Source organism: Erpetoichthys calabaricus, chromosome 17 (genome assembly GCF_900747795.2).
Source record: "Erpetoichthys calabaricus chromosome 17, fErpCal1.3, whole genome shotgun sequence".
NCBI classification, from domain to species: domain Eukaryota; kingdom Metazoa; phylum Chordata; class Cladistia; order Polypteriformes; family Polypteridae; genus Erpetoichthys; species Erpetoichthys calabaricus.
In genome coordinates, this window is record NC_041410.2 from 92698474 (window position 1) to 92714079 (window position 15606).

At 37.0% G+C, this 15606-nt stretch overlaps 1 protein-coding gene across 2 annotated transcripts in view; it reads left to right on the forward strand.

The window, feature by feature from the left end:
- The window catches only part of lrrk1 (leucine-rich repeat kinase 1), a 143614-nt gene that overhangs the window by 107275 nt on the left and 20733 nt on the right, over positions 1 to 15606 (forward strand). For both annotated transcript variants that reach the window (XM_028823589.2, XM_028823590.2), the window contains exons 21-25: positions 435 to 606; positions 903 to 1072; positions 6947 to 7086; positions 14070 to 14319; positions 15095 to 15264. In XM_028823589.2, the coding sequence (XP_028679422.1) occupies positions 435 to 606; positions 903 to 1072; positions 6947 to 7086; positions 14070 to 14319; positions 15095 to 15264 (902 nt within the window). The remainder of the gene's footprint in view (positions 1 to 434; positions 607 to 902; positions 1073 to 6946; positions 7087 to 14069; positions 14320 to 15094; positions 15265 to 15606) is intronic.

Consider the following 15606-nt stretch of genomic DNA (forward strand, 5'->3'; position numbering starts at 1 on the left):
GAACAGCCCCCCTGCTCAATCCCCCTACGTCAGGATCAGAGAAAGTCAGCGCAAGAGAAAGAGAAAAGTAAGCTGGGTAGCTTCTCAGCCATCTGCCAATAGCGTCCCTTGTATGAAATCAACTGGGCAAACCAACTGAGGAAGCATGTACCAGAAATTAAAAGACCCATTGTCCTCAGAAACCCACAAAGCAGCGAAAAATCTGCAATATATATTTAAATATGCTTACATATAAAATCCGCGATGGAGTGAAGCCGCGAAAGGCGAAGCGCGATATAGCGAGGGATTACTGTAATGTTTTTATGCTGCCAATTTTATAAAATGCGGGTTTTTTTGCAACTTGTCACTTTAGTGTACCTTTTAAAATAAACTTAAAAAAAAAATAAGGGGCAGCAATGCACATCCCAAGTGAAACTTTTTTTTTTTTTTTTAAGTTACCTTCTTCCACATCTGTTACCTCCCAAACCTGGACTGGATATCCATGGGCTCCAGCAAAAGATAGCCAACACTATCCAGAGGCTGTTCAAAATGAGTTTCGTCCCAGCTGGCTTTTGGCAGAGATTCATTGCGCGCATGTTGATCAGTCTAACTGAGATGGACCTGCAGGTAAGTTTCTAATACATCACACATTATGCTTTTATTTAAATGGTTAATAATTAACATTTACAAAAGATGCAGTGGATTCACTACAGTGCAAAAAGTTCATAAAGAAATTATACCTACTGGACAAAGACTTCAAATTCAGAATAATATATACATATATATATACATATATATACATATATATATAAAACTTGAGCTGTAAAACCTTCACATCCAAATTAGAATAAAAAACAAACAATATGTGGCCTTCATAATTTAATTAATTAATACAAGTTTTTTCCATTTTTTTTTTTTTTCAGTCATTTGAGAGCAAAAAAAATGCAAAGACCTTGAGAGAAAGGAAGACTGTTATTTATAGCTTTGCTGGCACCCAGCAGAGAAACCGCTGCAGCACATTTCGGGTAAGGAGAAGCCAGACGATTTACTGGAAGGAGGGACTGCTGGTTACATTCAGTGGCGGATACCTCAGGTACCATGAAATCACAATTTGTCTAGTAAGCCATGTCCTGCTGTTTTAATGCACTACAAATTTCATTTCATTAGTTTTATTCAGAGTATGAGATACCCTTCTAAATATGTTTATATTTATGACTCAACTGTATTATTTATCTAGCAGGGTAATTTCAGATAAGAAAGGTTTACTCTTCAGTGTTACAGTACGCTGTAAAAACCTGCATAATGCCTCAGTGCAACTGTGTCTGCCAAGTCAAATGTGTTTTCTCTCTCTTTAATCATTCTGGTGTTTGTTATAATAATTTATTTGTTGAGCTTCTGTAAAACAATTCTGGGAACAAATTAAGTTTAATCTATCTGACTATGGGACATCAGTTGTTTAATGTTCACATATTTACAAATTAAGATTATTTTCCTTTGAAGTTTTAATAGTAAAGAAAAAGTGAAATAAACAGATTGATCTTTATTTCTCTCATTGCTCCCCTCTGGGGGAAATTGAGCTTTTCACAGAAGCTAATTTAAATAAGTAAATACATAGATACATAAATATACACACACACCAGAATGACAAAATGGAAAGAGAAACTTCTGACTGGGCAATCCAAGTGGCAGTGAGGCACAATGCAGGTGTATTGCTGTTGGTGTTAAGGACCCCCAGTAGCACTGCTTCACACGCTTTGGCTGAAAGTCCTCAGTGTTGGTGTGTCATGGAGAGATGTGCAGCATTGTCCAGAATGGTACTCAGCTGTGTCAAGAATGTGTACCATAACTAAGCCTGTCTTTTAAATTAGTTGTTTGATTTAGTGGGCCTCTCTCGAATTGATGTTACTGGCCCAGAACACCATGGTGTACAAAATCGCCCTGGCCATCACAGAATTGTAGAACATGTAAAGATGTCTTTACCCACATTAAGGGAACACAATCTCTCCTAAGACAAACAAACAAACCTAGGGCAGTTGTAATACAGACCGTTAAGGCAGCGTGTCATCTTGCTCAAATGGAAGAATTGTAACCCATTTGTAATAACACAATGGATAAAGGATGCCCTATTTACTTAAAATTAGAAAAAAACTTGAATTCACTATATTAAAAACAATTCAAACTTTTATAATAATATGGTAGGCATACAGTATATTAATGTTGTCAATTAAGTGAGCATCATGACCCAAGGTTTACTTTTTGGATATTTCAGTATGTCTGAATGATTGCTTCTCGTTTGCTCTAGATGAATAAGAGAAAAGGCCATCTGTTCCAATTTGAATATCATGAAGTAATAGAAAGCATTACTACTACTATAAGCTGTACCAGTTTTCAGATGGGAGATGCTGACAATAAAAGACAGTAAAACATTGAAAGAAACCTACTGTGTATATAAACAGATCTTCAGAGTACATGTAAACAATATCCCTATAGACATTTTTCCCCAGTAAGCTATTTGAAGCTCCTAATAAGTTCTGATGTTTATGCCTGGGAAAACCCACCCAATAATATCACCTCACCCCACTCTTAACAATAACAGTCAAGTCATTAAAGGGGGCAAACAAGTGTGTGTTGCACAGAGTCGTAGGATAAAGTGGGCTGCAACACCAGAAAGGTTCAAAACCGCTGAACTACTGCATTTCTTCCCCCTCTCATAATAAATATGTCCTGCTGCAAAGTTGAAATCCAGGCGTATTACACATCTGTTTGTGGTCTTCCATATTTGTTTAATATTTTAGGTTTCATTTGTCTAATGTTATGACTTTCATTATTTGTTTAATACGCTGCCTTTCACATCTGTCACCTTTCATATAGAATCTTTAACTTTAATCCATGTTATATAGTACCTTTCATAATCCTTCTATACCAGTATTTGCTTTTTATTTTTTTTAAATTCCAGTTTTGTCAAGTAATTCTCTTTTTCAATTTCATTTTCATGTGGAAGTCATTTCAAGTCTAACCCAACAGTATTATATTAAACTAGGATTTCAGTGAGCAATCCGCCACTAAGTTAGAATATTTTTTGGTTGTTACTATGTACTAATTTTTTAATGGTAGTTAAATCCAGTTGAAATGAATGGTCATATTCACTACCCAGACAGGTCAGTTAGGTTTCCTAATAAAACCAGCTTCTGCTGACTCTGTAAAGCACCCCCACCTTTTGAATAATTTACTTGACTGCTAGGTTTGTTGTTCCTTTCTTGCCACTTTTGCTAGGAGTTTTCAAAGGTGAAACAGGAGAACAGCGATCGATTTTTATCTTAAGACCGTTGACTCTGCAGTTGTGTTTGCTGATTGTTGACACTGTGATTTGATGGCTGATATATGGAAATATATTTTTAGTTTTTACTGGCAATCACTCCTCTTATGGGTAATATAGTGATGGGACTAGGAATCATTTCCTAGGTAGGGTGCCCTGCTCATTTTTCCTGTGGGCACCCCAGTTTTCTACAGGTACTCTGTATTTGTCCCCTAATCCTTAAGGCACGTGTCTTGTGTTTCTAGACCAGGTCTTTCAGAAGTGACTTGGTTTTCTCAATCCTGTAATGGAAGATATACGCTTGAAAGCAGGATGGATTAAAATGTGCATATTCAAGGACTGTACAGCTGGTAATTTTGATTCCCATACCACAACCACCAATCACTTTTAACTTAAAAACTAGAAGGACTTTTGAGCTCTGCCATTCATCCTCAACAGTTATCGTTAGTCGTCCTTTCACGATTACTCCTTACTGACAGGGTAGACCTGGGCAGAAATACCTTAAATGTAAGACTTAATGCAAAGGCCAAACATTACACTTTCCTTTTCTGATTTAATGGGTTGGACGGGGTAAGAGGTTTAGTTTTGAAATCCATAGCCCATGAGAAATAATCATAAAGCATCAATTCAGCAAACAAGAAATGAAATGCAAAGCCTGTTTTGTGTATGCTAAAACCCCAATCAATTTTCATTTTAAGAGTTTATCTGATTTTTACATTTGTGGACATTTTTGTTCTATGTGATGGGACATATTTTCTAATTTATAGAATGAGAAAAGACCACTGATACAGTTTATTAAAAGTGGCCCGACCAGTCTAAAGTCTGCACAAAATTGTTTATTAAAAGAACATAAGATGGCACAGTCAGCAAGATTGTAGAAAAACACCACAAGTTAACATGAGGGTCAGTAACAACATCTTCTGGGTCTACATAACCATGTGACTTCTACTCGGGTTCTTCATTAACCTTTACCCTCATCTACTGGCTTCTTAACCTCCTTGCCTTCCACATCCACCAAGTCCCAAGCTCTCAAAACGAGGTTTCAAAGGCCTTATTTAAGACTGAGCCCACCAGTCTTTGGATTTCACTGTTGCATAATAAGAAAGCACTGCTGTCTCAGTTATGGTCCTAAGGCATGCAGAGCATCTGTCATGTGGTTCCTGTTAACCTCACTGCTACAATTTCCATGACCCTCACTCTGCAGGAATTAAAACCTTAACCCAAGTCCTTCAGCAATCTTTAACTCCACTGTCCAAGATGTGTTCCTGATTACCTCTCAGACAGAATACCAAAGCTCTTGGAAGTTCTTTCCACTCTCCATCTTGTCTTTACTATGTACTAAACATATAAATTTGTAAACCCTGATGCCATTTTCTGGGAGAATTGGGCACAGTCTAGTATCAAATCTGTGTTTAGGTAAATTTTCCTATGGGTATTAGACTAACAAATCAGCCCTCATCCTAATGCAAATTGACAGGTAATTACAGTGCTTGGAGGATTTGCAGATTTCAATCATTTCTGCTGCTGATTATACTCTCCGCTATGACATCTGACTGTGGTGTATGCATACCAAATTAAATAAGTATTTTTTTTTAATGCAGGGTACATTTTTGCCCCTAGTGCATTTCATTTACTATATATATCCACCTAAAGTCCAAATTAGGTTGTATTTAACATAATGTAACTGAGGAGTTTTTTTGTCTTACTGTTTTAATGTTTGGAAAATTGAACACAGAAAGAGCAAAGACATTTCCTTGGCTTGAAATAAAGTAGCATAAATATATATATATATCATGAATTCTCTTACAACTAGTAAAGTAAATGTTGAGCAGAATTTTTAAATTCAAACTTATTCATATATTGTGCACAAGCATGGTGTGAAGGTAGGTAATGATCATGCACATCATCTGAACTTTGATGCATTCTTTATATAAATTTGGAGGCTCGGAATGAACCTGTTAGGAGTAGGAATGCCCTTTGATTACTAATAGTCCTGCCGTACTAGGGTGTTGTACTGTGTTAGCCATTATGAATGCAGTGAGAAGTCAAGCAAAATGACACCTTTTATTGGCCTGAAGAAAGGGCCCGAGTTGCCTCGAAAGTTTGCATTTGTAATCTTTTCAGTTAGCCAATAAAAGGTGAAAGTAGGGTGAAATGACACCTTTTATTGGCTAACTACATCGATTACAAATGTAACCTTTTGAGGCAACTCTGACCCCTTCATCAGACAAGGTGTAACCTTGCGAAGGTAAAGCATTGGTTTTATTGCACATGTTGACAAGAAGTCCTATTCTAATCTTGCCATGAATAAGTTTGCGTAGTGGGGTGCGAAACGACATCCCATTGCAGTTCCCATTAGTTGTAAGTAAATGTCCTGACCAAAAGAAAACACATTGTGAGTTAATATGAATTTTATCAATGTGTTTATCACTGGCTCGGTTTGTAAGCCATGTTGTTGCATGGTACGTCTGACAGGCCAAAGTTCCATCATCATAGGGTATGTTTGTGTCTATTGTAACAAGGAAGGCTCCCTCAGAAATGGTGTCTAGGGCAGCAAGTTTTTTAAGGAGGTGGGTGGTGTCCTGTACACAGCTGGGTGTGCTTCCGGCAAAGGGTTTGAGAATGCTTTCAAGCCATCCTGAAATATTTTCCATCAGTGTTCCAATTCCTGAGATTATTGGCATCTCAGTGGATCTTGGGGAGCATGTAGAAGTATCCCAGTTTTGAATCCGCAGGGATTCGACTACTGATGTGGTCCTTGATGTTTCTTCAGTTCTTTCATGTAAACATCAGTGGGGTGCTCCTTACACCTTGCCTGATGAAGGGGCCTTAGCTGCCTCGAAAGCTTGCATTTGTAATCTATTTAGTTAGCTAATAAAAGGTGTCATTTCACCCTACTTTCTCCTGTATCAATCTATGGCTAACACGGTACAACACTCTACTCCGTGTCATTTTGCTTGACTTCTCACTAACAGTCCTGCCTTATGTTGTGTTTGTACCTAAAGCAATGAGTTAAAGGTCCTTGGCTTCCTCCAACCCTGAAATTAGATTTAAGTGGGTTAAGTGAAAGGATGTATGGATGGATTTATATACAAATAACTTGCCTAGATGTGTATTTTATTTTTGTGCCCAATCAAATAATGTGTGCACTTTGAGTTGGCTGACACCTTTATTCTTTCCTCCCGGATATCTGGTTTCTCAGTAACTCTGAAGGATTTGAATATAATAAAAGTAGTTGATCCAGTACTTGAACTGTAAAGTATACACAACATTGGATATTACGTTTGACTGTTCAGTGTGTTTGCACTTTATAAGCCTTCTGTCTATTTGTACAGTAAGTTCCGTTTGTCCATAGTTTTTTTGCAAATTGCAAATGTCGTTTGAAGGAAGTATTGTATACTTCAAAGAAAAGTGAGAAAATGGTTGAATTTTTAAACCTAGAGCTTTTTGATTATCTTTCCAACTCACACAACAACTTACTTTGTATGTTAATATACCCAAAACTTAACATTTACCAAAGAACATAAGACTTGAAAGTCTTACTTTATACACAGCTACAGACCTATTTATTTCTACAATATCAAGCTTACTCCTTTACACTTCTGTCTACTGTACTTCGGTATTACTGAGATTTTGTTTTTATACCCTCAGCATTGAATCATCAGAGCTCAACTGGAAGAAGAAAAAAAGTGGAGGAATCAAAATTATCTGCCAATCAGAAGCCAGAGATTTTTCTGCCATGGCCTTTATTACTGACCATGTGAATTCTCTAATTGATCAGTGGTTTCCTGGTAAGTTCATTAAATTATGTCCACCAAGATACTTTCCGGGGCACTTGATTGATTACTCTTTGCTTGGCTGCCAGTTAGTTTATTGATTTAATGTACAAGCTTGTATTCTTGCTGAATTTCACTAAATTGTACTTGGTTATTTTAAAGATTGTGCAGCATTGGCAAGAAGCTAAATCTCTACAGTGGCATTAATTTCAGCTGCAAATGTTCCCCAACCTTTTTTTAAATGTTACTTTATTTTGTGTTTTTTTTTTATCTTAAGGCACAATACTAGTGACTGGACTCACCTGTTCACAGTTCTTTTTGGATTCTTTTCATGATTTGTTCTTTTATGGGAGGTTTCATATTAATGGTATAATCCACAGTGCTGGCAGTCTATATCACTCAACACCATATCTGTCAGGCACTGGAGGAAACTTACTGGATGTCCCATGATGTGATAGATTTAGCGCTTAGATATGAATCCATTTCCTTATGCCACACTGCCTGCCTTAGGCACTTCCACTATGAATAAATGTAAATATAGATTTTCAATCTCCCCCCATATATAATCTGAAGAGAGGATCCAAGCAGCTTATGTTTTTCTAATACAGAAATCAGGATGACTCCCTAAATCATTGTTTCAGATTTGGTTAACGAATGTACTGTATATTGATAAAGTCTACTACAAAGAACAGTCCATACTGTAAAATTACAATATTAGCGTGGGACAGTACGGTGGCAAGAGCTCGGCTTCTAATCCTGGCCTGGGTGCTGTCTGTATCTGCGCAGGCTATTCTTCTGAGTTCTCTGGATCTCTCCAGTTGCCAAAAAATATGCACATGATGGATTGGTAACTTTAAAATGGCCTCGAGTGTGCAGATAACCTATCACAGCTGCAGACTACTTGCCCTATTTAAAGTAGGTTCATGCTTTTAGTTCAGTAACTTCCAGCCCTCCACCACGTAAAAAGTGGATGTACCTTGTTTAGGAAACGGAAGGAACACCATCTTGAATATAATAAAGTTAATTCTGTGATCAGAAACCTAAACACAGTGGTTATCATGTACAGTTTTATTCCAGCCTAGTTCTGAATTTGTAATTCTGCCTGATGCATGAAAAAAGCTCTTTCTGTTAGGACTGTATGCTAGTTGTGAGATTCAGGATCACCTTCAACAAACAAGAAAGGAGAAATATGAGAGAGCAGACATAAGAACATACCTGCTGCTTTTTTATTGCAAAATTATGTCTTTAAACCTTGTATGTAGTAGTAGGGTGTTGTACATGGATGCAATGAGAAGTCAACAAAGTGACACATTTCATTGGCTAATGGAACAGATTACAATATGCAAGCTTTCAAGTCGTAGTACAGAAACTGGAGTTCCCTGTGTTTTATCTCTCTCTATTTATATATATATATATATATATATATATATATATATATATATATATATATATATAGTACACTAGGAAACAAACAAGACCTTTAAGTGTCTCATCTTCAATGTTAAAAATTAACAGACCTCTCCAGCCTAAAAATTATTTAGCAGTATAGAAAAGCCAAGCAAAATGACACCTTTTATTGGCTAACTAAAAAGATTACAATATGCAAGCTTTCGAGGCAACTCAGGCCCCTTCTTCAGGCAAGATGTAAGCAGTATAGTTAAGATATTTTGATAAGATAACTGTCTTTTGAAGTTTATGATGAGTTTTCCTTACAATGTGGATCTATCTGTAAACAAACCCGTCTGGGTTAGTCAGAGAGAAGTAAATAGTCTTCATATCTGGTCATAAAATTCTAACCATGTTATAATATATTAAGTTTTAGCATCAGTTTAACTTCCCATTCTTTTCTCTCCTGCTGTGTCTTGAAGTTGCTCAAGAGCACTTTGACTTTAAAGCCCTTCTCACAGTTGAAATGAGCTCCTACCGGAACATTTCTGTTGCCATGCGTAATGTGGACCTTGTGCAAATTCATTCTTTGGCAGAGTGTTTTGTCCAGTTTCTCCCACGTAGAGTATAGTGTTGGGACATTTCATACACAGGATTAGGTAGACCACATTAGGGGATCAACAAGAAAATGATCCCTTTGTGCGATGTTCTCGTTGGCAGTGTGGTAGGATTACACGATCCGCTTATCTCATTAAACCTTTACAGGGACACTAGTGTGACATTATAGTCTTAGACTAAATTTAAGAAGTAGCTGGAAAATTATATACTTATAGTCAACAGGAAATGTGTGAATCCCTGCTTGCCATTTGCATACATCTCAGTGAGGTAGAACACTTCATATTGTCAGTTAAGTATTACAATAAACTTCCTGAAACCATGTTTAAGAAAATATATATATATATATATATATATATATATATCTATCATGTGAGGTGCACAGTTCCCGCTGCAGAACTCAAAAGTATAAAGACATTTATCACACTAATAGGCAATTTGTGTTTTAATCACTCATTTTTGAAATATTTGTCTTAATTTTTTTTTCCTTAACAGCCTTTTATCACTAAAACTCCTACCTAGTATTAAAATATAAGAATAGTATAAAATGGAGTAGAATGCCACATTTAGGATACTGCACAATGGCGTTTCATTGACAATCTTTCAAAAAAAAATTCTAAGTAGAAGGTAAAAAAAAAAAAAAAAATTCAATGAGTGAAGTTCAAGGTAACTTGGTCTCAATCCGTTATCGAGACAGCTGAATCTAATTAAGGGCAGCGCCAAGTGGCCCAGAGCTCTTCTGTAATATAAGGCACACACAAAGCCTGGAAATGGACGCTGTCCACTGCAGGCAACTATTGTTCGCTTGTAATCCGTAAATCCACTTTTTACCCTGCTCATCAACCAGTCCTACATGTGGTTGCCAGTCCATCACTGGTCACACTCAATCACACAAACCACTCCAAACTCACTCCTACATAGCTAGCTTAGAATGTCCTACTAACACTATGTAAACATCTTTGGGATGTGGGAAGTAGACTGGAGTACCTGGGGAGAAACCCATGCAAACCCCACACAGATACAGACTACAAGTTACCTCTGATTTGAAGCCTGGAACCGATGGTAACCACACTCTGCTTACTCAAAAGTGATAATAAAAATAAATAAGCAGGCCCACAAAGATTTTTTGGAATAATGTCAGTAATGCAACAAAAGCTCTGTTAGCCTCTCTTTGAAATTAGAGGGCTCCATCTTTCGGTTTATTATTGTGTTTCAATTTATTTCAATCCTGTATAAAATCACAAGGCCATGACAGATATAATCTTAAACAAAAAAAATATTGGGCTTCAGTTATTCAGGCAGATGTCATTTCACACGCTCATGTGTGTAGTACAGTGTCAGCTTGGCTTAGAATTTTTTTCTAAGGCAGCAAGACATTTCAAAATCATCCTGTAGAGAAATGCATAACTACACAAAGGAATAAATAATCTAGAGTATGGAAGTCATCATGATAATGACAGGTTTCCAAAAATAAATGATCAAAAGCCTGCCCTGAGTAAATAATAATGTAATTGTAGCTGCTCCACATTGGTATTACATAATGAATCATATTATTCAAGTTTGAAAATAGATCATTTGGCTTAATAATCTTCATTAGTTTCTTTGAAGCTTCTGGAACTATCCATAGGTGTGTTTTTCGCTCTCTCTCTATCATACTAATAACATTCATAATAATAATGCTAACTGTGAAAGGATAAATAAACGTGTGTTCAGAAGCCTAAATTGGAATGACTCTAAAAACGTCAAAACTTTTAACAATACTTTTGGCCAAATCTAAGATTATATTTATAATTTAGTCCTGGTAGGTGTGATGAACATCAATTTTCTACCTGTTGGAATACAAAAACAAGGAACAACTTGACCTCAATATAGACCCTCATCTGGCCAAAATAAACAAAAAAAATGCAGAACAAAAATGTACTAATCTGTTCACAGTAACACACCTATTAGTATTTAAAACCATTTTAAGTTCTATGAGAGAGCAAGGATACCAAAGTATACAGGCTTAATATTTTTCCCATTTTAGTCACATTCTATTTATAATAAACTGGAATTTCGAGTTTAAACAGACATACTGGAATGACGTTAATCTGATGTCTTTCTTTATTCTTATTGGCATATCATTATGGACCAACCTAGTTAATGTAAAATATGATGCAATTTACTTTTGAGCATAATTGTAATTATTATAATTATTAAAATATGTTCTATTTCTACTGTTAACTACATTTAATTTGAAAATATTTTTCTTAATTACATGCTGTAAAGGATACAGCCGCTGTGCATTAATTGGTACTGCTGCCTCCCAACCCTAAATGTGGGCTTGTTTCTAGCTTGTGTCACTGTGTGTGTGTGTGTGTGTGTGTGTGTGTGTGTGTGTGTGAGTGTGTGAGAGAGAGAGATCCTAAAAATGTGCAGGTTAGGATAGCTGCTAATGCACTCAGAGTCCTCTCACCTGTCCCAGTGTTAATGGGTTATGCTCCAGCTCCCCACAGCACTGTGTACAAATAAGTAGTTTCAGAAAATGGGTCAATTTCTGCATTTTATATTGATCGACAAGATTAAACAATACCATAGAAGACATGAGAATTCCATTTTATGCATTTATTTTTATGTGCAAATCCGTATCTTTTAATGATTAAAAATCCCTTTAACTTAGATTTTAACAAGTTAGAATTTATAGTTATGTATTTCCTTATGCATAAGAACAGCACATACTGTATACTAAAAGTGGAACGATATAGAGAAGATTGCCATGGCCCCTCAACAAAGCCAAGTATCTTCTCTTACGTATGCTTCGCCTTTTTTGCATTACCTCTCTAGGTGTTTTAAGGGGGACAACTGCAAAAAAAAGAAAAGTCTTTGGCGATGCCTTCCAGTAATTAGTACTCATTCAAGATGAGTGGTTACAATACGATACCACAGTGTGTTTTATCTGTCATGAACAGGAGGAGCTGCGAGGCAGTATTATTCAGGCCACCTTCAGTGCTCTCTGTGGCACTTTACATTCTGGAGATGAGCAGGAGCCAATAAGGACAGACTCCACTATGCACCTGTAGATGTTTTTGAGAACAGGTGCAAAAAATCCAAATTTTCATCCAACATTTGAAGGAGCAAGGCATTGAACTTTCTTGACAAAAGCTGAAAAGAGTTGCATGCACCTTTGCTCATCAGTGATGTTCACTCAAATAAATTTAAAGCTGCTCACCCTCTCCACAACATCTTCTCTGATGTAGATGGCAGCGTTGTCTGCCTTCTGAAGTCAATGGCCAGCTCCTTGGATTTTAGAACATTAGAGCACTCTAGATGAGAACAGGCCATTCAGCCCAGAAAAGCTCGCCAGTCCTATCCACTTATTTCTTCCAAAAAAAACATCGTCGAGTTTTGAAAGTCCCCAACATCTTACTGTCTACCACACTACTTGGTAGCTTATTCCATGTGTCTATCATTCTTTGTGTAAAGAAAAACTTCCTAATGTTTGTGTGAAATTTACCCTTCACAAGTTTCCAACTGTGTCCCTGTGTTCTTGATGAACTAATTTTAAAATAACAGTCTCGATCCACTGGACTAATTCCCTTCATAATTTTAAACACTTCAATAATGTCGCCTCTTAATCTTTATCTTAAACTGTAATCTTTCCTCATAACTCATCCCCTGTAGCCCTGAATCAGCCTCGTCGCTCCTCTCTGGACCTTTTCTTGTGCTGTTATCTCCTTTTTGTAGCCTGGAGACCAAAACTACACACAGGACTCCAGAGGAGGCCTCACCGGTGTGTTATAAAGCTTGAGCAGAACCTCCTGTGACATGTACGCCACACGTCAAGGCGCTATATAACCTGACATTCTGTTAGCCTTCTTAATAGCTTCTGAACACTGTCGGGAAGTCGATAGCTTAGAGTCCACTACGACTCCTAAATCCTTCTCATAAGGTGGACTCTCGATTTTCCGACCGCCCATTGTGTATTCAAACCTCACATTTTTACTTGATATGTGTAATACTTTACATTTATTGACATTAAATTTCATCTTCCCAAGCCTGTGTGCTATCCAAGTCCTTCTGTAATGATATAACGGTTTTGTTGATATTAAGGGTGAGATTGCTATCCTGGCATCACAGAGTATGCAGATAGACCTCTTTTCTACAAGTTGTCTCATAATTGTTTGTGATCAGGGCTTTGCTGGTGGTATCTTCAGGGAAATTTTATGGTGTTGCAACTGTCGGTAGTGAAGAAAGGAGTACAGAACAGGGCTCAGCACACTACACTGTGAAATACCTTTGTTGAAGGTCAGCATGACGGATGTTAAGCGTCCAATCCACACATGATGTGAGGTCTGCAAATTGGAAACACTAAAATCCAGCTGCAGTGGTTGGCACCTAGCCCTAAATTTAATGGTGAGCCGATTACAAATAAAGTGGGAATTGAAAACATTAAGGTCTTCGGAGAGACAAAAAAAGACGACATGGGATTACGTTTCTTTATTATCTGTAAACATTTTTAAAGTTTGTTTGAATTGTTAGTGCTGCCATACTCTGTCTCCAGTGTATCACCAAAGTGCTATTTAGCCATTTAAATTGCTTTTGTTAGCTTGTACCCACATTTCTTGTATCTCTCCAAGTTGGTGTTCCAGAAAGCATTGGTGTGTATTGTCAATAAATTTCTGATATCTCTGCACACCCACAGGTTCTTATTAGGAAGTTGTTTTTTTGTAGGCACACAGTTGTCCACACATTTTAATGAACCTGGTTACAACCTTTGCATACTCGCCCAAATCAGAGGTTTCTCTAAACGTCCCAGTTTATATTGAATTTAAAATCTTCAGTTGTATGTTTTTTTTCCCCCAATCCTGCTAATTGAATGGCAACTAGTATTTGTTTTTTTCATTGCTCTGGAAGAAAAACTGTTATGGTCTCAGCCTAATCTCACTGTGTTCATATAGTAAGTTGTATAGACTTTGAACCACATGGCTTGAATTCATTTTTTGTTGTTTTCATTTCAGCTTTAAGAGCTAGTGAGAATGATGGCACACTCTTGATTGAGCAGTACGCCCCATGTCCTTACTGTGCTGTGGCTATCAAAGATGGAGGCGAGGTCACCAGCAAATCAAAGGCTATACACTATTTTAACATGGAAGATTGTGTTCTTGCTGCTGTAGAGATGGAGCACATTATCTGCCCTAACCATCCATCTGTGCCAGTGTTTCTCCAGGAACTAGTGCCAGAACTCTTCATGACTGACTTCCCTGCCAGGTACAGTATCTACTGTATGTGGGCATGCATCTTCAGTGTCACATTTTTGAACTGGACAGTGCTAAATAGCACATCAGGATTAGTTAATGTAATACTTGGTGTACTTGTGCCCTTGGCTTCGGATTTATTCTAGAGTAAAATATGTGCATGCAACATGCATTGCTTTTGCATTGTACAGACGAAAAGCTCCAACTTAAAAACATTTGAGCATATTTTTTTCAGAACAAGTGACACCTGACAATATTGCTTAAACTCCAGTAAAACAAGTAAAGAGTTTACTATTGATCTAGAAGAAAGGATTCCTCGTCTTTTAACTGAAAAGGTCTGTCACAGGATCCTGCAAGATTTTTGCTCTTTTCCAATTTAAAGCCAGAATATTTTGCTCTATGCTTTGCTAATGGGCATATCTTCATTATATAGTAAGGTTTCGTTGATTCTTATTCATGCTCTAGGCAGTTTTCAGAAGATCATGGTGGTGTCTGTGAGTGACTGTTTTTTGTTAATTTACTGGTTTCTTCACTGTTAAAAGGAACAACCCCAGTAATAATGTTCTTGCAGAAAATGTTATGAACCACACTTTGTTAATAACTTGAGTATACATAACTGACCGAAGCTGTAAAGATTTGGAGGGTCTAAGACTTTCTAGTCAGCAGAGTTCACTTAATAGATTGGAGATGCCCACATGCGGAGGAGTATGTTCATCCAGAATTAACATTTCCCTTTAAGTTATCTACTTGAAGTTAAACAGATATAGTGTTTTGCTTGTTTTTATTAGGTTGTTTCTCGACAACAGTAAAATGGAATACAGTGAGAGTGAAAACAGCATATTGGGCCAAGGCGGCAGTGGGACCATTATTTATAAGGCCAAATACAGAGATTTACCTGTTGCTGTGAAGAGATTCCACTTTAAAAAGTGTAAGCAGAAAACCTCTGACATGAATACAGGTAACTATATGTAAACACTTATTATACACAATATTTTTTTTTTTTTTAGAAAACCACCATGTGTAAAAGGCTTACTGTTTTTGCAGCTCATATAATTGATATTGATATCCTGTAACTAAAGGCCTGGCTGGAGTGCCTACCTTGAGAAGGGCTGGACGACTAGTTGATCAAGGCTAAATAGAGTTTTTGTAAACTGAAATTTTGTTTTCCTGTATATTTCCTAAATGGTCTTGATTAAATTTATATTATTCAATGTGCCTAATTATTACTCGGTAAATGAAGAACTGGCCAGTTACTGAACCTGCATATTCAAGAACTCCACGAGTCAAAGCCCAGCTTGGC